General features: G+C 35.5%; 4 protein-coding genes across 7 annotated transcripts; 1 reads left to right on the forward strand and 3 right to left on the reverse strand.

The window, feature by feature from the left end:
• Positions 1-1,070: 1,070 nt before the first annotated feature.
• LOC102630163 (ribosome biogenesis protein WDR12 homolog) lies at positions 1,071-5,984 on the reverse strand. The gene is made up of 14 exons (XM_006482681.4): positions 5,574-5,984; positions 5,380-5,480; positions 4,823-4,929; positions 4,319-4,354; positions 4,097-4,182; positions 3,588-3,646; positions 3,405-3,515; positions 3,182-3,307; positions 2,538-2,681; positions 2,316-2,424; positions 2,092-2,228; positions 1,943-1,978; positions 1,760-1,853; positions 1,071-1,424 (listed from the first exon to the last, which is right to left on the reverse strand). Exons 1-13 carry the CDS (start codon positions 5,749-5,751, stop codon positions 1,761-1,763), a joined length of 1,323 nt encoding a protein of 440 aa, XP_006482744.1. The 5' UTR covers positions 5,752-5,984; the 3' UTR covers positions 1,071-1,424; position 1,760.
• Positions 5,985-6,784: 800 nt separating this feature from the next.
• LOC102630460 (protein RIK) lies at positions 6,785-14,243 on the forward strand. Of its 3 annotated transcripts, none has more exons than XM_052443130.1 (12): positions 6,786-7,085; positions 7,412-7,723; positions 8,557-8,658; positions 8,777-8,811; positions 8,949-9,024; positions 9,878-10,000; positions 10,083-10,160; positions 10,538-10,631; positions 10,728-10,845; positions 11,199-11,715; positions 13,240-13,471; positions 13,650-14,243. In XM_052443130.1, the coding sequence occupies exons 2-12, from the start codon at positions 7,478-7,480 to the stop codon at positions 13,703-13,705; spliced, it is 1,677 nt and encodes a 558-aa protein (XP_052299090.1). In that variant the 5' UTR covers positions 6,786-7,085; positions 7,412-7,477; the 3' UTR covers positions 13,706-14,243. The 3 variants fall into 3 exon arrangements, with proteins under 3 accessions (XP_052299091.1, XP_052299090.1, XP_006482745.1); XM_006482682.4 differs by having other exon boundaries at positions 6,790-7,085; positions 7,519-7,723; XM_052443131.1 differs by lacking the exons at positions 13,240-13,471; positions 13,650-14,243 and adding an exon at positions 12,302-13,064 and having other exon boundaries at positions 6,785-7,085; positions 7,519-7,723.
• Positions 14,244-16,137: 1,894 nt separating this feature from the next.
• LOC102630864 (exocyst complex component EXO70E2) lies at positions 16,138-19,062 on the reverse strand. The gene is made up of 2 exons (XM_006482683.4): positions 18,815-19,062; positions 16,138-18,374 (listed from the first exon to the last, which is right to left on the reverse strand). The coding sequence occupies exon 2, from the start codon at positions 18,303-18,305 to the stop codon at positions 16,359-16,361; it is 1,947 nt and encodes a 648-aa protein (XP_006482746.1). The 5' UTR covers positions 18,306-18,374; positions 18,815-19,062; the 3' UTR covers positions 16,138-16,358.
• A 575-nt stretch (positions 19,063-19,637) lies between these two features.
• Positions 19,638-23,697, reverse strand: LOC102631175 (serine carboxypeptidase-like 25). Of its 2 annotated transcripts, none has more exons than XM_052443438.1 (8): positions 23,230-23,697; positions 21,863-22,051; positions 21,505-21,680; positions 21,001-21,291; positions 20,741-20,871; positions 20,559-20,654; positions 20,315-20,420; positions 19,638-19,984 (listed from the first exon to the last, which is right to left on the reverse strand). In XM_052443438.1, the coding sequence occupies exons 1-8, from the start codon at positions 23,537-23,539 to the stop codon at positions 19,838-19,840; spliced, it is 1,446 nt and encodes a 481-aa protein (XP_052299398.1). In that variant the 5' UTR covers positions 23,540-23,697; the 3' UTR covers positions 19,638-19,837. The 2 variants fall into 2 exon arrangements, with proteins under 2 accessions (XP_052299398.1, XP_006482747.1); XM_006482684.4 differs by having other exon boundaries at positions 21,848-22,051.
• Positions 23,698-25,628: the final 1,931 nt, after the last annotated feature.

A 25,628-nucleotide genomic window follows, 5' to 3' on the forward strand; every position in this document is an offset into this window, starting at 1 on the left:
TTTTGCTTTCTCTTAACGAGTTGTATTTATTATTTGTCATTTATTAGCAAAGTAATGTTACCTCACCAACGAAAGGCGATGCTTAATATAATTCAACTGGCAGCTAAATCCTACTTCACCTTAATGAGCTCAAATTTTTTTTTATTTCTGCGTGGCCAAGACTTTGCAATTGAAAAATGTGATGTCATCTTATGTTAGCTTGTTAGTGATAGTCAATATAAAACAACATTATTTTTATTTTTTTTTTAACACAACTCAAGTTTAATCCATATTATATAACAAGTTTCATAGTATTTAACTAAAAACAGATTAGTAAGATTTTTTTTTTTTTTTTTTTGTATAGAAAATCATATCAGATGCTTTTCCATTAAAAACAACTGCTCATGGGAAGCACTTTTTATAAAAGCATTTGTTTTTTTTTTTTTTCTCTTTTTTTGGTTTCTAAACAGAAGCTTATTATTACAAGAATTTTAGAAGATCAACCAATAGCTAATTCAAACATATATATATATATATATCTCAACCAATAGCAAGACATTGATGGCTGTTGTTAGCATCATTAAAAGGCCAAAAAGTTTGATCCTGGTCCTTTTCTAGGAATCAAGAAACCTCTCCAAGGACCTGTCAATTTTTTGGATGATTCAAGAAATTAAAGTTGGCCTTTGAATCCTACCCACATCATCATCATCCCAATCATTTAACCACCCCCCAAATCCCAACGAAAGTGAGAGCCATACCCTCAGTCACACGCCACAGAGAGTGTAGATATTTTTAAGCCTTAACTTTTTCTTAACTGCACTGCAAATACATCATCATTTTGACAACATTTGCTGCTTCTGTCTGCAACAAACCCCATGCACAGTTAACTTTCAATGCAATAGATAGACATTCAATGCAGTTTCCATCTCAATGCGAACAGGAGCCGTAACATTTTCTCCAAAATGGACACCATATTTGTCTCCACGTGTAACAATACATGTGAGCCATTCAATAACTGATTTATCACTTATTTTGGAATAAGAATTTACTCCAATATGGTAGTCTATACTGGATAATGAATTGGATGAAAATTGAAGAAAACAACCCAAAGTCTCAGATCAATTATGGTTAAGAGTGATATATATGCGTAGATACATTGATGATGATTAAACAAATAATACATCAGAATTTGGCTATTTGCTGAAACCTTGAGTTCCTTGAACAAAATTCTGTCTACAACCTATAACGCGATTGATTCTTGCTTGCCATGTTAAAAAGGTAGTATCCATCTTCACTATATTGCCAGAGGAACTAACAGCACTAATAAGAAGCATGGTGGATCATCCATCCTCTTAACTGGAAAAGATGCTTTATGCAATATCATCCCCAATCTCCAAAAGTTACCCGTCTTTCGGTTGAAGATCAATCATAACACTTCTGTTTAGCTGGAAAATGAGACAAATTTTACGAGTGGAAGAAGACAGATGAAATAGACATTTAGTTGATGGAACAAATGAAAAGGCTCAAAACGTTAACAAGTATTTAGCATAAACAATTTTTTTAACTTGAACCTCTGAAAAACATACAAAAACTTTTCTGCATATTTTCAAGCTCACTATGGCTCAATCATATCTGATGCTAGGGTCATAGAGTGATGCTAACATTGAATTGTAGACAAATGCTAAGACTAAATGGAGATTAGTATTGGATAGTGGGCTGAGAAAAGGAAACAAACTAAACTGAAACGAATAGATATTTAAAGAAGTGTCCATATTTCTACCTCACTGTATGGAAACTCCTGAAGACACGCAAAGCTTTGAGTCTACCCCACCACTGATTACGCTGTCACCTCTCCACCAGTCAGCACATAGCACCTAAAGCTCAGCAAAGGCCATCAAATTAATAGAAGTTCGAATGTTTGCATTAGAACCAAAAGAAAAGCAACCAAAAGGCATCAATATACCTTGTCCTTGTGAGAATCAATGACGGATAGGGGCCACTGCAACAGAAAAAGAACATGTACACATTGTTCAATATTCATAAAACAACATAAGGTGGTGCTGCCTGGTGCATATAAATCTCAAAAGAATACCAGAAGAGAAGGATACATACTGCAGTTCTTAGATCCCATAGCATAACTTTCCCATCATAGGATGCAGAAATTAAATGAAACCAAGATTTGTTGTGCCATTTGCATGCCGAGATCCAAGAATTGTGAGATGAGAACTGAAACACAGGAGCAGAAGTTCCTACAACATAATAAACAATGAGATCCAAGTGTGTGATGGTGCATGCCCATATGCACATGTGTGAGTGAGCAAGATAGAGGACCATACCTGGTTTACGAGGATCCCATATCCTAAGAATGGGGTCAGAACCACCAGCGGCAATGAGGGCAGCCCCTTCACCTCCAATATCAATGCAATTGAGAGCTTTCCCACAGAACTTTGCATGGAGAAAAAGGTTTCTAAAACTCAATTAGAAACCAAATATATGCTTTCCGAAACAAAACACTCACACAAAATGCAGTGGAGCGACATAAGGGAATTCTCACTCACAATGTCAGAAAGATCTTTTCCCATCTCAACATCCCATGTCCTAACAGAATGATCCCATGATGCAGAATAGATTGTTTCTTGTTGTGGCCAGACAACAGATGACACACACTGTGTATGGCCCACAAGTGTAGAAATTGCTTCCCCCTACATTAAATGGAACATCATATGTATTAATAGAGATGGCTCATCAGAGATCATATAAACTTAAGCAACAAATTAGATTCATAACAAACTCATGAAGGAACAAAAAACTAAAGGTTTAATACGGGTCAACTAGCATAAAATCGTTTACAGCTCCTTATAACAACATTTATACAGTATTAATGGTCAGGATTGGTGCATCAACTCAACAACCAACTAGAGGGCACTTGGCTTTCCTTGTGAACAAGATTCTGAATTTCTATTTCACATATCTATTGAAATATGTCCATTTCCTTCACCATAGCAAGTATTGCATTTAAGTATAGTATCACTAACCAGGAAAGAATTCAAAATTTCACAAACAACCAACGCATGCATTTATCATCAGTTTTATGCTACTAGTAGAATAGTTCAATAAACCTAGCTAAAGACAGCTAGCTAGCTAAACTTCTGGAACTACAGAAATTCAAATGAAAACTAAGGGAGTGAAAATATGTAAATACCTCCAACTGAGGTTCTTCAACTTGATTATTCCCTTTTCTTTTCTTAATTGACACTTGATTGCCTGCTGCATCGGAGTCATTTGTCCGCCATAAACTAATTGTGCAATCCCAAGAGCCAGAACAAACCTAAACGTACAAATAAAAAAAAGATAGAGCAACGATTTAATGACAATTACATGCAAATTATATCAATTAAACAACAGTTCAGCAAAAATAGCTAGACCATGTTTCCTGAAGTCTCTGCTGCAATGCTATGTACAGATGCTTTATGCCCACGTAAAATTTTGAATGACCTTATCTTCTTAGGATGATTAACTAGCTCCTCTGCATCAAACTTAGAAATGGAATATAGTAATTAGTCAGGGAACTGAAATTTCACTTCAAAATAGTAATTTCTTCCAATTACCTTCCACAATCTCAAGGTCTGATCTTTTGAAGCAGTGGCTACAGTGACATATTTCAAACCTGCACATGCCGCACAAACAAACTGATACGAAACCAAAGATAAGGAAAACAGGCTAGGATTCCCCAATACACCTAGGAAGGTATTTTTGCTCTCTGTACACTTAAATGCTATTAATACATATCACAACTGCCTTATATATATATTTTTTTGTGTTACGGGAAACATCTAGAAATGTTATTTGATGTTAAAAAATCAATTATTATCTATTTTTGCACTTAGAAAGAAAGAAATAATGTCACTGCCTTCATTATGATGAACACAGTCAAACATGGACAGCCATTGCAAATGTGTCCTTTGCAACTTTCAAAATAAATTATGCATGAGGCAAGCAGCATATGATTGGGTGACACCAGTGGAAAAAATTTCGATGGGATAGTTTCTGGAGTTAAAAAAACTGGCCACACTAGCAAAGAGTAAACGCTTTAAAGACAGTAATCTTTTGTTCATACCATCAGACTTAATGATATTAACAGAAGAGACTGCACCACAGTGTCCTTCCAATATATGTGTACACACTCCACCTGCTTTCCAGACCCTGTAAGAGAGAGAATTCAAAAATCAAACGTTGGCACCAGAGTTCATTGAATTCCTTATAGTTGAGTAATGAATAACCAAATAAATCAAAATGCCAAATTAGATAAGAAATTGAGAAAAATTTTAAAAATGTTTACCTTCCCAAATTATCATAGCAACCAGTTAAGATGAACCTGCCATATCACACACATTTGTGCAGCTTTCAGATATACATTAAACACTAGAAGGGAAATCTCATGAAAAATCTGCTTGTCACACATGATCATAGCAAACATAAATATAAGTATACAACAATGAGGTTCATCTAATGCTAGTGCTCTAAAATAAAGCAAACCACATCAAATACATAACTGATTCACCCCGCTCAACTAAGTTACACCAATCAGACTTAACAAATTCAATTTCATTTACATAACTGATTCACCCCGCTCAACTAAGTTACACCAATCATTTACATGCTAGTGCTCTAAAATAAAGCAAACCACATCAAATACATAACTGATTCACCCCGCTCAACTAAGTTACACCAATCAGACTTAACAAATTCAATTTCATTTAAATATTGATCATCCAGAGATATAGTTACATATAAAATGATTCAACAAACATGTTGCAGAAGTACAAACATTTCACAAACGTACCCAGGATTAGAACCATCAACTGCACTGACCCAGTCATCATGTAAAGATGGTTCTTCCTCTTTTTGTGGTGCCACAGCCTTTATGTACTCAATTTCCAGAACTTTTTCCTGTAATAGGTCACACATCCGAGTTAATATCTACCAAAATAACTAAAAGCATAAAAGCAAAAAAGCAAGCACATATAGGAAATTGGGTTTCTGCAAATTCTTAGAAGCTCTGTTTATATTTGATTCTAAGGTGAATTTTATCTTATGCTAGTTCTTTTATTAAAACAGCTGTCTCCAAAAACACTTAAAAGTACTTTCTGAAAAAGCAATTCCAAAGTATTTCTCTAAAAATCACCTACCAAGTAGTACAAAAGCACTCCAAGATCATTATAAGGCCAAACAAACTGAAATGCATATTCCAGCCAAGGACTAACAGAATGGCATAAGATAGAATGACATAAGAGTGCTTCTGGGTATTAAGCAACACCTTTAAGAATTCCAAAAGGCACCTTCCAACGCCCAAAAATATTACTAACTGCTCAAACAGAAAAAACAATAAAAATAGAGTACCGCAGAAATGCCCTTGGCGAGAAGAAACTGCTCAAGCGACATCCGAACCAGTTCCCCATTGACCAAAAAATCAAACGGCTCAGATTTCCACTCAGGATTCACTACACACAACCATAAAAAGAAATTATAAAACATTTTTTTTTAAAAAAAATCATTATTTATTTAATAAACAACAACAAAAATACAAACTTTACCTGCTTGTAGCAAGTTGTTCACGACAGAAGATAGACCGAAGCGAGTAAGATTAGAAGGGATTGCAATTGAGTTGCTTGGAACTTTTTGCGGAGGTTTTAGCTTCGTTTTGAAGCGAACTTGAACGCGCCTCGAATTTTCCTCATTTTGATCTTCCGGTGTTTCGATGTTCATGTCCATTTGCCCTTTTTTTCGGTTTTTTAATTTTTAATGGGATGAAGTTAATTTGCGGAATCACAGATTGAGCTAGGGTTTTAGTTAAAGAGGAGGGAAGCTAAGCTAGGGTTTTAGCAGCAATCACTAAAGAAAGAGATTGAAGACCGAATAGGAATTGCGGTTGCGAGACGCAGCGTTTTGGCGTCTCTAACTTGAAACGCACAGTTTCGTCACAAACGCCCAAACGCTGCGTTTCAAGCCGTCTGCTAGCGAATGAATTATTACTCCCAGCCTTTTCTCAATATTATTTATTATTACTCTTCTCGTAGATTTTACTCTCTGAATAAGTGACACCCACTACTTCTAAACCTCTTCAATCTTAGTAATACTAACCAAATCAATTTAACTACATGCATCACTTATTTATTAAATGATAAATTTTATAATTTGTAAAGTCATTATTCTATCATTTCAATAAATGAATGGTATATTAGTCAAGTATCAAATATAAATTTCCCTTGCAATAAACTTAATTTTTTTCAAAATCATAACATGCATTCAATTATCCATTTTCGGAAACACATGCACACATATATAGTAACCAAATCAAAGTATGAATGCCAAAAGTTCAATGCGGATTTGGATCTAGATGCGCCTACATCCGAATTCAGATCTGGATTTTGCCATCTATACTTTTACTGATAGAGATTGTGATAATAAGGGATATAATGGTGAGATTGTGATGATAAGACTGTGTAAAGAAATTTATGAGATGACGGGCGATGATAGGTGATGACGGAATATAGGTGATTTAGGCGATTTGGATAATGGTCTTATATTAAGAGTAATTTAGCCCATAATAAATGTGTGTGGTTATTATTTTAAGAAATTTTGTTCTATGATTAATTTTGATAATGAATTTTTGAAAGTGGGTATATGGAAAAATTTTCCAAAAACAAAAGTGACATTTACCATTTAATAAATAAATAAATAACGCAATTGAAAGATGGTGAACCCACGACCTTATGGTTAGGGGTCATATACTGTGACCGACCGAGCTCTTCTGGGTGTGTGACAAAATCATTTTTCAAATTATTTAAATGGTCTGATTTGCCATCCTGCTCCTCAGAGTCTGCCGAACAAAACAAAACACCGTCAAGCGTGCGTCAAGTAACCACTAAAGCTCATCAAATTCATCAATTCAGGCTCCAGGGACTGGGAAGGACCGGATGATTAATTAATTTTTATTTTTATTTTACGGATCTAATTGTCGACAGTATGACAGAAGACAGTCATCATACGTTTTCGTCGGACGACTCCGCCATATCTACCGACGGCTCCTCTCAAACACGGCAAAGGTATTCTATATAATATTTTATTTTATTTGGTTCCTGTTTTTTTTTTTTTGGTGGGGGAGGTGGGCGCAGGGCGTCGTTTTTACGTTGATGTATTAATTATTATTGAGGTTTTTATTTAACTCTCGTGTTGTTTGGGAGTGATTAACATTTCACCATTTCTCTCATATTTGAATTCATCATGAATAATAATAATAATAATAATATCACTTACAACAATGTCAATGATGATGTTAGCTTAGTATAATGAAATTAATTTCGAGCTCATGTACGGGGCAAAAAAAAAAAAAACCATGATTTTGAGTTGGTTTGCATGTATCTTTTCTCAGCTTACTTGAGATTGAAATTCAAGTTTGGAACACAGTTGACTGATTGGTGAGTATTTGCTGCTTTTGATGAATGATTTGTATATGCAATATTGTGATGTTTCTTGTAGGAAAAAGAGGAAGTGGGACCAGCCAGCGGAATCATTGCTTAATTTCCCTCTAGCCAGCTTTGGAATTTCCTTGCCTGGTGTGCCAGTTGCCCCAGTTGTCCCTGCTCCTGCTGCAGCTGCTTTCTTCACAAATCCACCGGTGGCTAGCGGTGCAACTGTTCCACCGGTTGTGCTCCAGGGGCCTCTGCCACCCAAGTTCAATCAAGTGAGATATGTGACTTAAAAATGGTTCTCTCTTCTTACTGCCATAATTTTGCTGCTAATTTTTGGCATATTTTCGTCGTATATTTCTTTCGTTCTTCCTAAATTCGTGGTTTAAAAATTAGGCTTTCAGTCCTATGTGTTTCTGTATTTACAATGATAGTATGGGTGTTGTCAAAATTTTCCTTGCAGTTTTATAAGTGCATGATAAAATCAATGTGTAATAACTTCTTTACATTAGGTGTGGACACATGGGATAGTACAAGTTGTGCGGACAGGTGAAAACATTTGTCTACTGCTTTGCAATGGAAATGTTTTTAATTTTGTTTTCTTTTTTAAACATTGAGTTCAAGGTTGTTAGTGTTTCTGGTTAAAACTGTGAATTGTTAAAATTTGGGTGTTTCATTCATTGCAAGTGGCCTATTAACTGGGTCATCTACCTTAATGTCTGGATAGGAAATTTCTTCTATGACAAATAGTGTTTACTCACCTGCTTATTTTGGCTAAAAATAATGATATTTATGGTGTCTTAGAATGTGTGTCCTTTGCATATTCTAATATGGTGGTTGGTGACCTCTATTCTGCTAAATGCTATTGCTTTTTAATTATTTTGCAAAATGGGAATATTTTCCAATTTATCAGTGGCTAACTTATAAATTGTGGAGGTTTCTCCCTCGCGTTGATGCATTTTTACAAATTTAGTTCTTGTATCCCATATTTTCTTTGGATTTGTCATCAGGTTTTTGAAATTTTATATCCCTTTTAGGCTGAAGTCTATTTCACATTTCTTCTTTGGCTTTTAAATCAATAATGATTTTGTAAATTGTTTCTTTTTAGCCTAAGGTCCAAGATGAGTTAATAATTGCACGGGAGATTGTTATAAATGATTCGGAGTCTTCTGTTCGCTACAAACTAACTAAACGTCAAACACAGGAAGAGGTGAGTTTGATTTTCTTTAATTTGTTTGATTGAATAATATTTTATCTCTTGTTACTATTTTTCAGGAATGGTTATTTTGTTCCTGGGAGACTGATTTGTTCGTTCACTGGTCTTGCAGATTCAAAAATGCACTGGTGCTGTGGTAATAACTAGGTTTGTGGGAATTATAGGAATATATGATAGAGTTTTCTAACTTCTTCTCTCTCTTTCTCTCTCTCTCTCACTCTCTCTCTCACACACACATTCACTCTGTTACTTCTTGTTTATGCATAAGTAGAATTGTATTTCAGGGGTAAATATCGTCCGCCAAATGCCCCGCCCGATGGTGAAAAGCCTCTATATCTTCACATATCTGCAGGGGCTCATGTAAGTTTGATTGATTTATCCATATGGAACATTTATTGAGGTTATGGTTTCGGATTAGGGTTTTTTATGTGGCTGTATGCTTTCACATTATATTTACTTTTGTTTATGCCCAGAAATAGCCTTTCCTCACAACTGGGAAATTATAACACAGGATTGATGCTACATTTTCTTTAGAACACATAGATTAGTAAGAACTGCATTAGGCCATCCATAGTAAGTTTTTATATTTGAAGTGCAACTTCACTCCTTATGTTACTGCAAGAAAGAGTCTGTGATTTGCTATTTTAGTTTTTGCATCCAGAATTCTATGTTCCTTTAGTGTGACCTACATAATTGACCACGAACCAGTTTTTGGAGAGATGCAAGTGTCGTATTTAGGGATCTATACTTTATGAGGCTAGCTGTACCCTTTTGTGTTTTTGAGACAATAATTTCCTAGATTAAAAGTAAACATGTTGTTGTGACATATGTAGCTTAAAAAGATGAATAAAAGATTGGATACACTGTATATTCGATTATGTTGTGGCCTAACTGATACACTTGTAACAGAAGCTTGTCTTGTAAATTACTCATAAGGAGATGGCTGTTAATGTGTAAACATTTTATAACTTTAATACCTTAAACATGGATGACTTCGATTTCCCCCCAACACACCCCCAAAATACCCCACTCCTTCCAAAAAGATAGAAAGTTATGTCACACCTGTTTAGGGTCCTTGCCTGACTCCTGCTTGCGCTATTTTTTGGCCATATATAATGAAAAATGTGAGACTCAAAGTTTCCTTCTTGTTTCCAGAAGGATTTGTTTTATAGTTTTATTTGTCTTTTTTATATTTTATTAATGACCTGTGCAGTTAAAAGAGACAGCGGAACGAATTTTAGCAGTTGATCATGCAGCTGCCATGGTTGAAGAAATGCTGAAACAGGGTCATGCAGGTTTTCCCACTTTGCAAACAGTTATGGGCAATGGGGTCCAGGTATATATGCACTTCACTAATGAGGTTTTTGAGTTATTTCACATTGTCCTGTGTATAATCCCTGTTTGTCTTTGGTTCTCAGGCAATGAGTACATCTGTGTTTTTGGGTTTTGATGCTGACGCATCTCTGAACATTGCTGCTCGCATTCGTGGACCAAATGTGAGATTTTTCTTTCATCTATGTCAATCTCCCATATGGCTATGATTTTAAGGAATTTGTCAAAATGGTTTTGATTTTATTTTTATTTTAAATTGTTTGTCAATCTGCATTGTGGTAGGCATATCTCTGCTTACAATCTTTAACTCTGTTGTAATATTGGCTGTTCTATAAGTTTATGGATGTCCTGTTCTATTTTAATGTTTGAATTTTGTTTTCATCAACTTTTAGTTATTTGGTCTGTTCTATTTGATTTGTTTGTTTTGCATTTATTTACTCATGATGAAAACAAGAGATTCTAATGTTTGAAGCTTTCTCTGACATCTCCATACAATTGGGAGAGACTGTTTTTCTGTTGGTGCTTCCGTTTGTACATGCAGGACCAGTATATAAATCACATTATGAATGAGACAGGAGCAACTGTCTTACTAAGAGGGCGTGGTTCTGGAAACTCTGAAGGCCTGCAAGGCGAAGGTACTGTGTATTATAAAATCTATGAGTGCCTATTGATTTTTGTTGTTCTGGATTCTTCAAAATGTGGTTTGACAGACTGTCTCATTCTGGTTCCAGAAGTGCATCAACCATTGCATTTATTCTTGTCCAGTAATAATCCTAAAAGCTTGGAAGAAGCAAAGCGTCTGGCAGAAAATCTGTTGGATACAATCAGTGCAGAGTGTGGTGCCTCCAGGTAATGCGGCTTCAAATTATATTGGCAAGAAGTTTGGATTGCCTAGTGCTTACAATGGGTTTATGTGTTCTCTATATCTCCCCAAAACAGTGAGGCAATACAGATGCAGTTTATGCTTTTAATTAATTGCTTAAATTTGGCCAGTGTGAAGTATGCAACATTTATGTGTAAAATTATAGTAACGGACTTCTGTCTTATTCTGTAGAACTTTGTGCTTTTCATCATTTTTCTTTTTCTTTCAGACGAATATTTATGATACCCAGTTGGGGTCATGACCACAAATGGTCTATGACGCGTGACTTTATTTAGTTTTGTGTCAGGAATAACCATTGATGTTTCTTTGACTATATCAGGGTTTCATCATGTAAAGTCTATAACGCTGTCCCACCCCCACAGCAGTTGTTGACTGGCATTCAGGGTTTTGGCAATGAGCAAAAGTTGAATGCAGGTTCTGCTGTCATATTGACATCTACAGTGAACTTATCATCAGTTCCACTGGCTCCTTCAGTTCCTGGAGTTACTACTGTCTATTCTCAAGGCATGATGTTACAGTCCGGAGGAATATTGAACAGTGTGCAGCCACAACAAAATATAGTTGGATATCCTCAGCCTGTATCAACTGGAGGAACAAGCTATAGTGGATATGAAGGAATATATCCTCAGGCTACACCTCTCCAACAAGTTGCCCTAGCCCTTAGACAGTCATCTTCTCCTCTCACATCTTTAGTTGCTCCGACAGCATCAGTGTCAAGCACGGCAACAACATCAACAACGTCAACAGCCATGTCTGAAAAGGAGAAGCGACCTCCACAGAAGCGAAAATTTCAGGAGCTACCAGTTGGTTCAAAGGGCCCTGCAAAACACAACCAGGTATCAATGAAATTTTTTATTCTAGCTTGTTTCAGAAGAAAGCTGTGAGATGTAGACTTCTATATTTTGTTTACAATAAAGGGTGGAAGAGGAGAAAGATAAAGATGGATATAATATCCATCATTCAAATTAAGGTTTTTAGAAATTCATGCCTGTAAGCTTTTAGATCCTTAAATTTCTGGATAGTAATGATAGCATACTTTGTAATGCTTGGTTTTTGGGATCAAAACTGAATTACATTGTGAAGGAATGAACCATTTGTTGTTTCTTTCTAGCCAGTGGTTGTGGAAGATATGGACCTATAACAGTTCACTACACTGGCAATGTGTTGCCTATATTAGTAGAGTAAAATTTCTGGTTTTGATGTTTGTCAATTGAGGCTTTCGAATTGTCTCTGCTCTCTCTTTTTGTGAGCTCTGATTTATTTTACCTTGGGTGAAACTTATTTATTCAATGTTATGATTATGAAAAAAGAAACAAAATGAGAACTATCACATATTGACTACATTCAATACAATGCTGTTTTCTCTTCCCTTTCTTTATCTCGGCTGTATCTTTTGCTGACTTCCTCTGCTTTATATTCCAGGTATTTTCTCTGACCTTCTATGAAGCTAACAGGTCGATATCGTACCTCTCTGTTTGGACCATTGGTTTGTATGTTTAACAGGATTTACAGCCCTGTTAATGGGTGTTTGCTGCTTCAGAGCTATGATGAGGGGCCAATTCAAGTTTTTATACTAATTGACACTAGTGGCAAACAATGTGTATGCCTTTTAGAAGGATGATTTTACTTATTGTGTTGCATCTAGCGCTCACTTTCTCAAATAGACCGCTGCCAGTATGCATGCTGTGCTTCTCTTGCATAAAAGGCTACAATAGCCAGCTTTGGGTACTTATATTGCTGGAACTCAGTGGTAGTAAGTTATTATCTACTTTAAGGCATGCACACTAAATAAGTTGGGTTAGAATGTTAGATACCAGCTAAAAGGTATGCAAACTAAATAAGTAAGCAAATAAAACAAATACACAGACGTGAATAATTGATGCCAGATGTATAGGTTCTCATACTGAAGTCCCAGAATTCATAGTTTTGAAAAATGATATTGAATGGAGAAGCTCTTCTGCTTCTGCCTCTTTTTTGTTTTCTGGACATTGGCATGATAGTGGTGTCTGTGCATATCCTTACTGGGTGTTTGCATGCTGCTGCAAGTCACCCAATGGAAAGTTATTGTTTTTTAGCACTGAATTCTTGATTTCATAACATTTGTTATTATAAAATTTTCTTATGAAAGAATTTGACCTATATGTCCTGGAATCGCATGTGTTATTATAAAGACATCCTTGTTCAACAGTGGTTCTTATGCTTTACATTCCCTTATAATGTTTCTCTGGAAACTCTCGAGGTTTTCTTAATATTACTCAGTTTGGCATTGGAATGCATGAATGGCAAGATCAATTAAAAAATATAAATACGAAGATCATTGAAAAATTAGGCTTGGTTTCTTTGTCTCTAACTTGTTGCAGGGATCAGAAATACCAAATCGAAGTGAGCTGTCAGCCAATTTGGATGTGAGAAATGTATCAAATATGCCACCTCCAAGTAAGTTGGTCCAGCCCGTAGACAATGGAATGCCCCATCCGCCTCCAAGAAACATGCCTCCTCCACCACCACCAAAATTTACCTTGTTAGCTCCCACTGCAAAATTGCATGACAAGAACAATAGTTTGAATAAAACAAAATCTGATAATATCCCTGGTAAGAATGGAAACTATTTCACCTTTTTTTCACTGTTTTTTCTTTTGCTAAATTGCCATCAATCGGAAAAGTGGGGGAAGTGATATATTTTATCTTCTAGGAGGAATTGTTCCTCAGCTGGTCACAGTTGTATTTGTGTTTCTAATTTTTATTATCCTTTGTTATCAAAACCATGTAGTCGTTTCTGATACCTTGGTCAAGCTAATGGAATATGGGGAAGATGACGACGACTAACCTGAGGAAGATGGTGAAGAATACTACACCAGTGACTCCAGTTTTAACCTCAACTCTGGTAACATGATAGCTCAAAAACCTTTTTGGACTGATGACCAAGTGATTCAACAAGTGAAGTATTGGCTGCAAAAGCGATTCTTTGGTCAGCATTCTAGTATTATATGATTGCAACTTGTTAGGTGCATATAGACTGTGTGTTGGCATGTGCGACAATGCCTTGTGTTGTATAATTGTTGCTACTAGCTGTGGTGTTGGCTATCACTGAGGTCTGTTTCGGTTGGGATATGAAGATTGTTTGTTGTACTTAATAAGCGTAGTTGTACATTAGTAGTTTTTGTCTTAGTTTTAGGAGTAGAGTTTTTTGTTAGTTGTCATCTCTTGTGCTTTAATCAAGTTTTATGCCTTGGCAGTAAAACCCCGTTGCCAAAACATTGCTGAAGCAAAATGTATATTGTACCCGTCAGAGGCAAAACCGACGTATTTCTTTTTGGTGCCAGTCATTCAACAATTTGATCTAATACTTGTCTGTTTGTAATCATTTTGAACAGATTTTCAGAATTTTTTTTTTCCAGAACTCGAATGAAAATCTTGAAGAATGGCTCATTCATTTTATCACTGACACTGAATCAAGGGTAAATGGTTTAGAGTTTCTGCCCGCAAAGTTGCTACCTTCCGTGCAACATTGATAGTCTGCAAATGCCGCAGGGGTTGATAAATTAATGGGTAATTTTTAAAAACCTCTCCTGAGGTTTGGGTTTGTTGTAAGTAGATGGCGAGAATTGGTTTATTTGTAAAAAATCGCTTACCGTCAGTTAATTTTAACATTGACCGTTAGTTGACCGTGCAAAGACAATATTACTCTTAACAATAATTTATAAACGAAAATAACTAAAAAAAAACTAAAATTATTGGCGCGAAAAGCACAAACCCTATTTTTTAACAATTTTATTCTTGTTAATTCTAAAAATTTACAATATCATAGGTAAAGATTATGACTATTTCATTTTTAAATTTTTAATTTTATCTTTATTGTAGGAATTTTAAGAAAATATCAATAATTTAAAGAGGATTTTTTAATTTTTTAATTTTATCTTTTTTATAGGAACTTTAAGAAAATATCAATAATTTAAAGATAGTAAAATAGCTAATAATTTTAGTTTTTTTTTAGTTATTTTCATTTATAAACTATTGTTAAGGGTAATATTGTCTTTGCACGGTCAATTAACGGTCAATGTTAAAATTAACTGACGGTAGGGAGTTTTTTACAAATAAATCAATTCTCGCCATCTACTTGCAACAAATCCAAACCTCAGGAAAATTTTTAAAAATTACCCATAAATTAATTGAACCCTTGAAATGTACTAAAGTAGAAGTAGACATCAGGATCCCGTTGGACAACAGCTAAGGTCATCCCAACTTGGTGCAGGTGTGTGAGAAAAGTCTCAATCCAGCGACTAAATCAATGTCAACTTCATTCACGCGGTAAAATAGATGGTTTGACAATATGCGTGATCAACCCATCGTACAAAAATTGGTGAAAATCCAGCAATTCACGAGGCTATTGTAACAGATAGGTACATCGCCTATGCATATACCTTGATCTAAAGTCTAAGCAAGTCAAGTTGAACTTTCTATATCTTGGCAGGTTGAAAAGTGGCCTTATCAGCCGTATCAGCCGTAATTTTTTCAGATGAATTTGTCGCATCCTATTGTTTCAAAATTAGCTCCATATTCAATGTGTCCACCAAATATCTCCACCACCATTGATGAAATAAATATCCACCATAAGATAACTTTTCCTGGGCCCTACAGAAAGGGTTGTTGTCAACAGTCTATTCTTTCTTTTGGCAAATTGTTCAGGCAGAGCTATTACTTTTCCAAACCTGAAAGTGATGGGCTGACGGACGCATTTTTCTATTCACATGCCAAGTTGTTCATATTCATCACACAAGGCCCCATACAGGCCCCAACTTGAAGTTGCCATTCTACCGCTAAATGTAGGACGTCATTTCTAAACAAGCGCAGCTCTGCTTCTGCTTCATTAAGCGTGATAAAAAATCCCATCAAGCTGCTACACCTGAGCATTTTTCTAACTCATTCACACTCAACCCTTGTTGTCTTTCCTCTCCCTCTCTGTGGAGCCTTGGTTTTAACTGGTGACTCTTCTGGTACGTTATCTGATATATGCATCAGCAATAAGTCATGTGGGCTCCAATAACCGCCCATGAACCTGCGGACACTATTACACACTTAATTGTACAAGTTGGTTGTTACACTTCAAAACAGTATCATCATCCTCTAGACTCATGGTTGTCTGTTCCATGAATTGTATCAAATACCAGACACTAAATGCAACCAAACCAAAAACAAGATTCATATAACTGTTATTTGACTCGATCAATGGTAGCACAAAGAACGGGTACAAAAAATACTGCATGCGAAAAATTTCACCATGTATATTAGATTACATTTTTGGAACTTGGAAAAGAGAATTGGAGAGATGTACAAAAGCAGGTGGTGAATTTGCATAGCACCATGTCTTTATCAATCAAAATAAGGTTATATGGGGCTGAGAGAGACATAGAGGCCTTACCTAGGTCAAAAAATTTCAAAAAGGAAATGCTACAAATTCTTGTGGTTCTGCTATGTTCCATCACCTCCTGTGAGGATTATGCAATGATTTTGAGGATCCCTCAAAGAGATCCAACAAGTAACTCTGCAGATCATCAGCACTGTATTTAATGTGCTTGTCACTTATGTCATTCTTATGTCTGCTTTCAAAAGTGCGATAAGCTTGGATCACCTTCAGCGATATTGAAATTCTCAAGTCTTCTCGAAGGTGAACATTTGGGATAACCCATGCTGATTGGGTTTTGTAGACCTCCTCAAATGCGAGATAAAAGTTCTTGAATCTCTCTTTGAGTTTTGAGACAGAACTTGAACCAGAATTCCCGTCATCCTTCAATAAGGGAAGGATTGAACTCCAAGTAGCCCTCTCATAGTCCATTGCATGTTGTTGGAATTTCCAGTTGTGCTTCCGGATCCAATTGTCACCAAAAATAAGCCTAAGCTCTGAATTCTTAACCTTCTGAGCCATGTAATGTATGTTGTTCATCAAAAAGATGTGTTGCAGTGAAACATCCTTGTACATCTTTGATTTCTCATGAAGTTTGGATTCTAGAATTGAAGTGACTGAACGATAGCGGATAGCCATTGGTGAAAAATTGCTAGTCAAACTTCCACTTAAGCTCTCTTCTTCCAAGGCTGAATTCATGTTAGCTGGTGCTGAGCTGGGATCCTCTTTATCGTGGTTCCTTAAAAGCAAATTAAGAGTCTCAGTGTAGTCAGTGAGTGTCCTGAGGTAGTTCATCACATATTTGGTAAGATGGAGAACTCCTCCTCCAGCAAAAGGGTTACTTGTCGTGTAAGATGCAATGGCATTCTCAAATTCCATAAATGTCCCCCTCACAGAATCACCCACCCTCCTCAGAACCTCATAATACTCGATTCTAACTGAAGAACCAATTTTATCTGCATATAAAGCATCTATATCCGAAAGAAGATCAGCTAGGACCTCGTACATGTCAAGAATGCAAAACAACTTCTCTGGTTTGTGGGGCCCGATGGATACAGCTTCACCAAAATTCAGCAGCTGCAACATTGAAGCCTTTGATGCTTCAACAAAGCATGATACATTAACTGGTTCAAACTCCCCAAAGATCTGCTCAGAAAGAAACTTCTCACTAGCAAGATAACTCCGTACAAAGATCTTCAGTGCCCAAACCCATCTCTTGATCTTGGAATTCAAATGACCCCATTCCATCTTAAGTACATCCTCAATACTCAGTTTCTCCATTTCAAGAATGAAGAGACACTCATCCAAGGCATCCTTTCGGGCCATGACATAGGCCTGGCAACATTCATGATCATAATTAGACAGGAACATCAAATTAGCAATGCATCTGAGATCAGGTATCACATCTGCACGGACCAAATGAACAATGAATTCTTCTGAGGTTCTGCTAACACTATCTCTTTGAAAAGAGTCATCAATGGATATGGAATCATCCCCGTAAGAAATAATTGAGCTCTCGTCCATAATATCCTCTTCACTTGACCTGAAGGACATGTGTTCTGGCTCAAAAGGTTGCCTGTTCTGAACAAGGATGTGCCTGAATTCTTCCTCAAGTCTATTCATAGCCATTTGAAGAACATCATGAGCTTTCCGCAATAGCTCTTTCTCATGACCATTTTTCTCCAAACACAAACCATCCAATCGTTCAATCAATTTTCGGGCTTCATCCGCAGCATTCAGATACTCCGAAGCTTCATCCGGGCCCGAGTCCCAGATCATAGACTGATCTGCCTCCCTACTCAAGATCTTCTCCTGAACAATATTAAGCTGTTCTTCAATCTCACTCACTCCCTCATCACTGATTGTCGCCATGGTTGACAATTGGGAGCCAAGATCTGCCAAAACTCTCTTCATATTACTAGTAAGGTTTTTATTTGACCCTAATGCCCTCACAAGGTGTTCTGCGGCAGCAATCAGGTTCTCTTCTTCTCCCATTTCTGGAACAATCTTATCAATATCTCCCATTGTATGACAGGACGCAAGGAATTTTCAACAGTCACAGCACTGCTCCAACACGTAATGCCCTCTAAATCCCTGAATTTTCAACAAACAGAAAAATCAATTTTCTGCAAACCAGAACTCATAACTTTCTATCAAATGAAATGATCACTAAGGAAGATACCAAACGAAGAATCCTCAAACAAAATGCTAGAAGGATCAAAGAATTGGTTAAACAATTGAATAAGACCAACATAGTTGATTAAAACGAACATTTAATAGAAAAAATCCACTTTTTGATCTAGTAATAACAACAAGACAAGAGCAACAGAAAGACATAACTCAAGTTCCAATCTTTGGCACTTGGCAGGCCTTTATAATCACGAACGTGAACAAAATGCATAAAACACAAATGGGTTTCTAAAAGAGAAGCTAAGAAAAGCATACAAGTGATGATTAAAAAAAAAAAAAAAACTTTGATTTAAATCTTCAAAAAAAAAATCTAACGTGTACGGACAGTACAAAGCAAAACTGACCTGTTTTATTGGAGCTTTTAGAAGATCTTAGAGCCTTAGCTTGCAGCTTTTTTGAGTTTCCAATTTCTAAATCTTCGTGAGCAACTTCGAAGATCAAGTCTTTGTTTGTTTGTTGATTGTTGTGTGCTTTTTGCATATTTATAGTGCCTCTGCCTCGGTGCCTCGTGGCTTTGACCCTTTTAGGTCTACGCGTACATGCACAAGAACATTGGTAGTCAATACAACTGAATTGTACGACCACACTGTTTGGTCTTGTCCTACATGACAGAAGAGCAAAACCAATGATACATTTACAAATTCTGCAAAAAGAATAGGGACAAAAGTTTTACAAATAAAAGATAAAATTAATTACTTTAATTAGTGATAGTGAATCTCACGAGCATTGTATTTAATCATTGCAAATGGGCGAAAATTAACAATTTGCACATTTTGAAATATGCATATTGTCATTCGATAATTATTAGACAGTGAAGTATTTGGGCTGTGAGTTTTTAATCATTTTGATACCAGGTTAAGAGAAAAAGGTAAGTCTACTTATCCCTTTAGGACATACTGTTGATTGATGATGAAGAACTTGATTTAACAAAATTATTTTAATAGCAATAGTTTCCAATTATGTGTGCTGCTCCTGCAATATGGTCCAATATGATTACACTTTCCATGACATCTTTTCAAAGATACCAATTTTTTAAATGTTTTAGAAGGATTCAAACAAATACAAACCCTCTACAACTGTCTTTGTTTGAAAGAAGACAAAAAGCTTGCAAGTCGCCTATTGGATTGGAGTATTCCCACCAACTTTTCTTCAAAGCAATTGGATAAATTACTAGCAAAATTAACCCCTTGCTTGTTCATTCCATTTTCGTTTCCTAATACACAATCAAACTCTTTCTTTCCCTTTTCTACTCGTGATTAAATATAACAAATACCCAAAATTTGGTATTTAAATTTAGTATTTTTCCAACTGCAGAGAGAAGTTTTTTTTGTGTTTTTTCCCCCCTTTTTTTTGGTCCCTCCACTTTTTCATCTTGATTTTGGAAGTGGGTCACCCCTCAAAAATGATTTGAATAGCTGAAGAGCTGCTCTTGGCTTGAAGAGTGGCACCTCATGCCCTGCTCCTCTCACTGTTGCAAAAGTTAACCCTTCATATACCTCTGTCCAGCCTCCCACCTTAGCAAAAGAATGAAGGGGAAAAAGAATGAACTCATCGCATTCATATTTTGTAGATTACTAAAATAACATATTCAGTTGGAATATCTAAACTCAGAATGGATCAAATCTACTTTCAGACGTGTGGAAAAAGAATGAACTAGAAGGTCTATATATGACAAAAATCTGGCCGAAGAACGGATGTTTTAGAAGATTATTTAATGCAAACCTAAGTCAATTCAGTGAATTATTAATCTTCCCTAGATAATATCAGAACCATTGATATAATCTTTCACAAGTTCTTGTAAATTCTATTTGTATAAACAAACATAAAGGGGAAAGTTTACTGACCTGTTTCTTGACATACCAAGGGTACCATGGAATTTTTGTTGTCAATTTGAGTTGTGCAAGTGAGTATCTAGTTGCTGTGACTGGCACCACTGAGTCCACATCCCCACTGCAATTCTCAATCAAACACATGAAGAAAAATTAAAATTAATATCCATACAATGGACACAATTATGTGTGTATTAATTTTTGAAACAATTACGAAGTACTGAATTTCCGATACCAACTTAATACAGAATTTGCCAACCTGAAAACCCAGACTCTCAATCCACCAGCAATCATTTTCCTATAAATCGGAAGAACAGATACATCCGTGTCGTTCCAATTTCGATTCAAAACTTCACTGTATAAGTAGCAAAATTAGACAAAAGATCATTTGTACTGCTAACAGAAAACTGATAAATTGAAATTTTTGTTTTAGATTATTACCTGCAAGCAGTCCACTTATAAGGAATTTTGGTCTTGTTAGCATGAAGTGCTTTCTGCACATCGGGCCTATTGTAATATATCTCAGCATATTTTTCAGTGCAAGGGTCATAGCCTGAAATCCGCCGCAAAGTCTAATAACAACACACGGAACATTTATTTTAAGTATGGTGGGAAGGGATGATTAAATTGTATCTCATAACAATAACAATATATAAATAAGAATGAATTAAAAATGTGTGCGCGCGCGCGCGCGCGTGTACCTTATAATTATGAGGGCGATGAGGCAAACGCATAAGATGGCGAGTGGCAGCAGCACTGCCATCTGAGTTGTTACAAGGAGCTGCATAGATGTTATATTGATCAATGTTTCCAAATTCTTGATCCATGGCATAAGTATACAAGGATTCACACTCGTCCGATTCCTTCTGCCTTCGGAAATCACAAGTGTTGATGAGTTGCTGGTATGTTTTGTCAGAGATCATAGCATGACTCCACCAGTATGTCACTGTACCAAGGTTGTCGTAGTAGTTGTCTGTCACTGCATTGCCAACCTGCAATCAAATTTCACATTTCTATTTCTAAGTATGTTATCAAAATTATATTAAAACAACTATGCAAGTACCTGACATGATGAGAAAATTAATGAAAAGATCAATGAAAACAATATATATATAATATAAGTATATACGTACTGTACATAGATATATATACACACATGTAAATGAAACTATATATATAATATAAGTATATACGTACGTGCGTACCATTATTCCTTTGAGATTTATGGGGTGTTTAGACTTTGAGTTGTGGATCATAATTTCTCTAGCCAGCTGAGGGACATAGTGGCCGGCATAGCTTTCTCCTGTGAGGTACACCTCCCGCCCTTTATACCTCGGGAAACGATCAATCCATCGGATTAAGAACTGCAATGAGTCCTTAGCTGCATGCATCCATCCACCACAATATCATCAAACATATAAACATAATAATTACTACTTACATGTTAATTAATTCTACATTAAAAATAAAATTGCTGCATATATATATCTTGAAGTCAATAGACCGATAATTAGCTAATTAATAATTAACATAGAAAGCGAAAGATACCGGTGCGTCCATCACCGGTGTCAAGTAAATCGGAGGAGCGGTTGGTGTAAGAGAAGCCGACGCCGGCCGGAGTTTCTAAGAATAAGAGGTTGGCCTCGGTGTTCCATGAGAGCTTGTTGAGGTACAATCCTGAGGCAGTCTTGTTGATTCTGAACGGCCCTATTTCTTCAGAAGCACCATATGCCACGGAAGAGCAACCAGGACCTGTTCACACAATAACGATATTTCTAATTTGATATTTTAATTATTAAAAAAAAAAAGATACCTATGATGATCGTAACATTATTGATGGTACATTTTTTTTTAACTTTTTCTTGCATATCTCTCTTCTTTTTTTTTCTTTTCTTTTTTTTCCTTTTTCAAGTTTCTTTTTACAGTTAAAATTTTGTACACGGGGTAAAATTTACTATACTAAATCCATGTATATTGTTACCCATACTTCCCAGAATATGTATGTACACACACACACACTGATCATATATATTTAATCTGAGTCCCCCTCTCCTTCATATTGAAGGCTGAACCTCCTAGCATAAGCTGCTAATCAGCTTAATTTGCTAACATGATTAGAATTTACAACAAGGGTATTTAATTACCAAAAGAAAAGAAAAGGTTGTATGGTGAAGTAGAAGCATTTAGCAAGTGAAGACAAGAGAATTGCAGTAAAATTAGGAAGTATAGATCGATGTACATTGATGGTGCAACAAACACAAGCTGACAAGCTGGCAGAGTCTCTCCCTTTCTCACACTACTGAAACAAACAGCAAAGTCTGTGCAATATATATGACCTATTAAATGCTGGCTGTTTCTGGTTGCTGTCAAGGCATTTATTTTCTCATCACTACACAAAGTGTGCATGTGTGCAAGCAAGTGAAATGAATAATAAGAGTTTGTAGTTTTGCGTGTTGAATGGATTTTCAAGTTTTCAATTGAGATATTTAGGTCATGATGATGATGAGTTTCTACAATAATATTGGTGGTTAGGTCATCATCATTTCCATTGGTAGGCCACAGTCAAGTCCTGAGGCCACTCTCCCTCCCTCTCTCACAGTCAGTCACTCGCAAACAAAATAAACAGTGTGTGAAAAAGTAACAATATCTTTTTTCTTCTGCATCAAAGATTACAGCGTGCAGAGAAGCTTCTAATTTGAGCCTTGCACGACAAAAAAAATTATACACAAAAACACAAAATGTTTGCCAAAAATACAAAAGAAATTTTAAGCGGATATTTGTTAATTAATTATCAGAAGCAATAGAACAGGAACACGACAATAAAATATGATCTATATTTTATAAGCAAATGCATAATGCATTTATACATATATACATACATACATAGATACATAGATCCACACACATACATATATATTGTTGGAACTAACCTCCATTAAGCCAAACAACAAGAGGTTTATTGAGAGGATTGTGGGTGGCTTCAGTGAGCCAGTAAAAGAGAGCTCTACCAGGAACTTTGTTAACAGGAACGTAGCCAGAGAATTGTTGGAAAGAGACCTTTGGTTGGCCTGGAAGTGATGCAATTCTGTCAGCTTCTTCTTCTTCTTTGGTCACCGCTACTACACCATGGCAGCAGCTTGAAGCTAAAAGATTTAGTGCGAGGAACAAAGAGAGCATGGACAGAGAGATCTCATGTCTTTGATGAGCTGCTATGATGGTGACCGTGGCTTTCTTCGTCATGAAGATTGGAGAAATATGAAGAAAGAAGGCCGGGTCTCTTCTTTTTTGATTGATGTGAAGTATATAAGGAGTAAGTGTTGGCTCAGAATGGAATAAATAGCGGGAGATTAAGAGAGAGAGAGAGGAGGAGGAGGATTTATGACTGTGCTCTCATATTTTCAGTCTTTGACATTATTATATGATTTGGATACCCCCTTGTCAAATAGGGCAACCCACGTTGATTCTAGTTAAAAGTCAAATTTAGCCTTATTTCTAAGACACTTCAACAATTAAATCATATTTGGATCCATTCTTTGGGATCAAGATTATCTTCGGATTTTATCACTAAGGACAAGTATATATGTGTTTGTTCAAAATAGATTTTGACCGTACATAATTAACAATCAATATGTAAATACATGTCAAAATATCTTTACCATATTGGAAAATATTTGGGCATTCTTGGAACATTACATTTTTTTTTAATTCACTCATTGTTATATGCATATTTTAACCAATCATGATGATATGCATACATATGGTAAATAGTGAATGAATAAAGAATATATAATGTTTCAGAAGTACCAAAGACATTTTCTTAGATAGGCTCTAATCAAAGAAAATTCTGAGTATACAATTCTCTTATTTGAGATTGATTAATTATTAGAATTTTGAGAGATTTCAAAAACACATAATACATATGTATAATTCAGGAAAAAAAAAAACTTAGATAGAACTTATGCAGATCCTAAATTAATTAAGCATTTGATATTTAATTCAAGGAGATGAAAAATTTATGTAAGAACAAGAATAAAACCTTTAAAATATCAATGTTTGATGCGTACATCTTCCAAAGCGATGCCAATTGGTCGAAGTGCAGCCTGTGCAGGCTTCGCTTGGTTCTTGGCCTCCTCTGTCTCAGCTACAAAATAAGAGTAACAAGAGGAGTATTTGAAATAAGATGGGATGTCCATGTCACGCACCAAATTGTTTTGATATTTTCGTTTCTTTATTTGTAGGGGGTGGGGGTCTCTTAATTTTGTCTTAATTATAAGGGCATGCAAAGGCCTCACATGGTTTCCACTTTCCACACACCTACGAAACAGTCCCATTAATTCCTCTTGTATTCATATCCCATGGCTTTGACTATCTTTCTTCGGCAACTTGGCTTTACCCACTCTTTCTTGATATTCTTCCTTTGTTTTTTTTTTCATAATAAATTGTTTGGATAGGAATTAATATTAAATCCAATTTCGGTATTAATAATTTATTTTGTCATACAGGGTAGTTGTACAGCTTTTAATATGTGATTATTTATTACTTTTGCTCCTAATTTTGCAGCTTGCCTATATATTGATGATACATTGGCTTGTTGGGCTACAGTTTTCTTCGTGATGCAGCTATTAAACTAAGGTGGCGTTTGTTTTTTTGTCTGAAATTTGAATAGATCTGAATTAGTCTGAATTTTGAATAGATCTGAATGTCTAAATCTAAATAATATATTTTATTTTTTTGCCTGAATCTCGGAAAATAAATATTAAGTTGTTTATTTTTTTCAACTTAAAAAGTTAAAAATATGTACTTTTACATTTGTATCCTTATTAAATTTGAATATCAAATAAATAATATATTAAATACTACAATAATTTAACATTTATAAATAAAACTATATTCAAGTGAATACATAATTATTTTAGAATTTTAATATATAAAATACTATAAATTTCAAATTTTATCGTATATAATATAAGAAAGAAAAAACATGGATATTTTTATGTGGGGTAAATGTCTATGGGTGAGTTTTGGGATAGACATGAAAAATAAATTATAAAGCAGGGATATTTTTGACATTAGCAAGTAATTGACTTAATTGAGATTTCTCCATTAAGTAAAAAGTAAAAAAAAATAGCTTATTTTATTAAGTCAAAATTATTTAAAAAGTCTCATTAAGTTATAAAAACAAACATTTCTAATTAACTTAATTAATTAAGTTAAGTCACTTTAAGTCATTAAGTTAAAAAACAAACGTCACCTAACTTAGTTATTGAAATTTGAGAAAAGCATTTTATCCCGGAAAAAGACTGCCATGAATTTAACTGGCACCATGAAT

This window comes from Citrus sinensis, chromosome 6 (assembly GCF_022201045.2).
Source record: "Citrus sinensis cultivar Valencia sweet orange chromosome 6, DVS_A1.0, whole genome shotgun sequence".
Classification (NCBI taxonomy): Eukaryota; Viridiplantae; Streptophyta; class Magnoliopsida; order Sapindales; family Rutaceae; genus Citrus; species Citrus sinensis.

Bases quoted from the DNA above. Each gene is read 5' to 3' on its own strand.
- LOC102630163 (XM_006482681.4), bottom strand. From the start codon at position 5,751: ATGGACATGAACATCGAAACACCGGAAGATCAAAATGAGGAAAATTCG. The intron at 2,425-2,537 runs GTGAGTGAGAAT...CTCCATGCAAAG, and splicing joins GAAAAGATCTTTCTGACATT to TTCTGTGGGAAAGCTCTCAA. The intron at 1,979-2,091 runs GTATGTATCCTT...TTTCTGTTGCAG, and splicing joins TATGGGATCTAAGAACTGCA to TGGCCCCTATCCGTCATTGA.
- LOC102630460 (XM_006482682.4), top strand. From the start codon at position 7,006: ATGACAGAAGACAGTCATCATACGTTTTCGTCGGACGACTCCGCCATA. The intron at 9,025-9,877 runs GTAAGTTTGATT...TGACCTGTGCAG, and splicing joins ACATATCTGCAGGGGCTCAT to TTAAAAGAGACAGCGGAACG. The intron at 13,472-13,649 runs GTAAGAATGGAA...AAAACCATGTAG, and splicing joins AAAATCTGATAATATCCCTG to TCGTTTCTGATACCTTGGTC.
- LOC102630864 (XM_006482683.4), bottom strand. From the start codon at position 18,305: ATGGGAGATATTGATAAGATTGTTCCAGAAATGGGAGAAGAAGAGAAC.
- LOC102631175 (XM_006482684.4), bottom strand. From the start codon at position 23,539: ATGACGAAGAAAGCCACGGTCACCATCATAGCAGCTCATCAAAGACAT. The intron at 22,052-23,229 runs GTTAGTTCCAAC...TTGTGTGAACAG, and splicing joins TGTTGTTTGGCTTAATGGAG to GTCCTGGTTGCTCTTCCGTG. The intron at 21,292-21,504 runs GTACGCACGTAC...ATTTGATTGCAG, and splicing joins TAAATCTCAAAGGAATAATG to GTTGGCAATGCAGTGACAGA.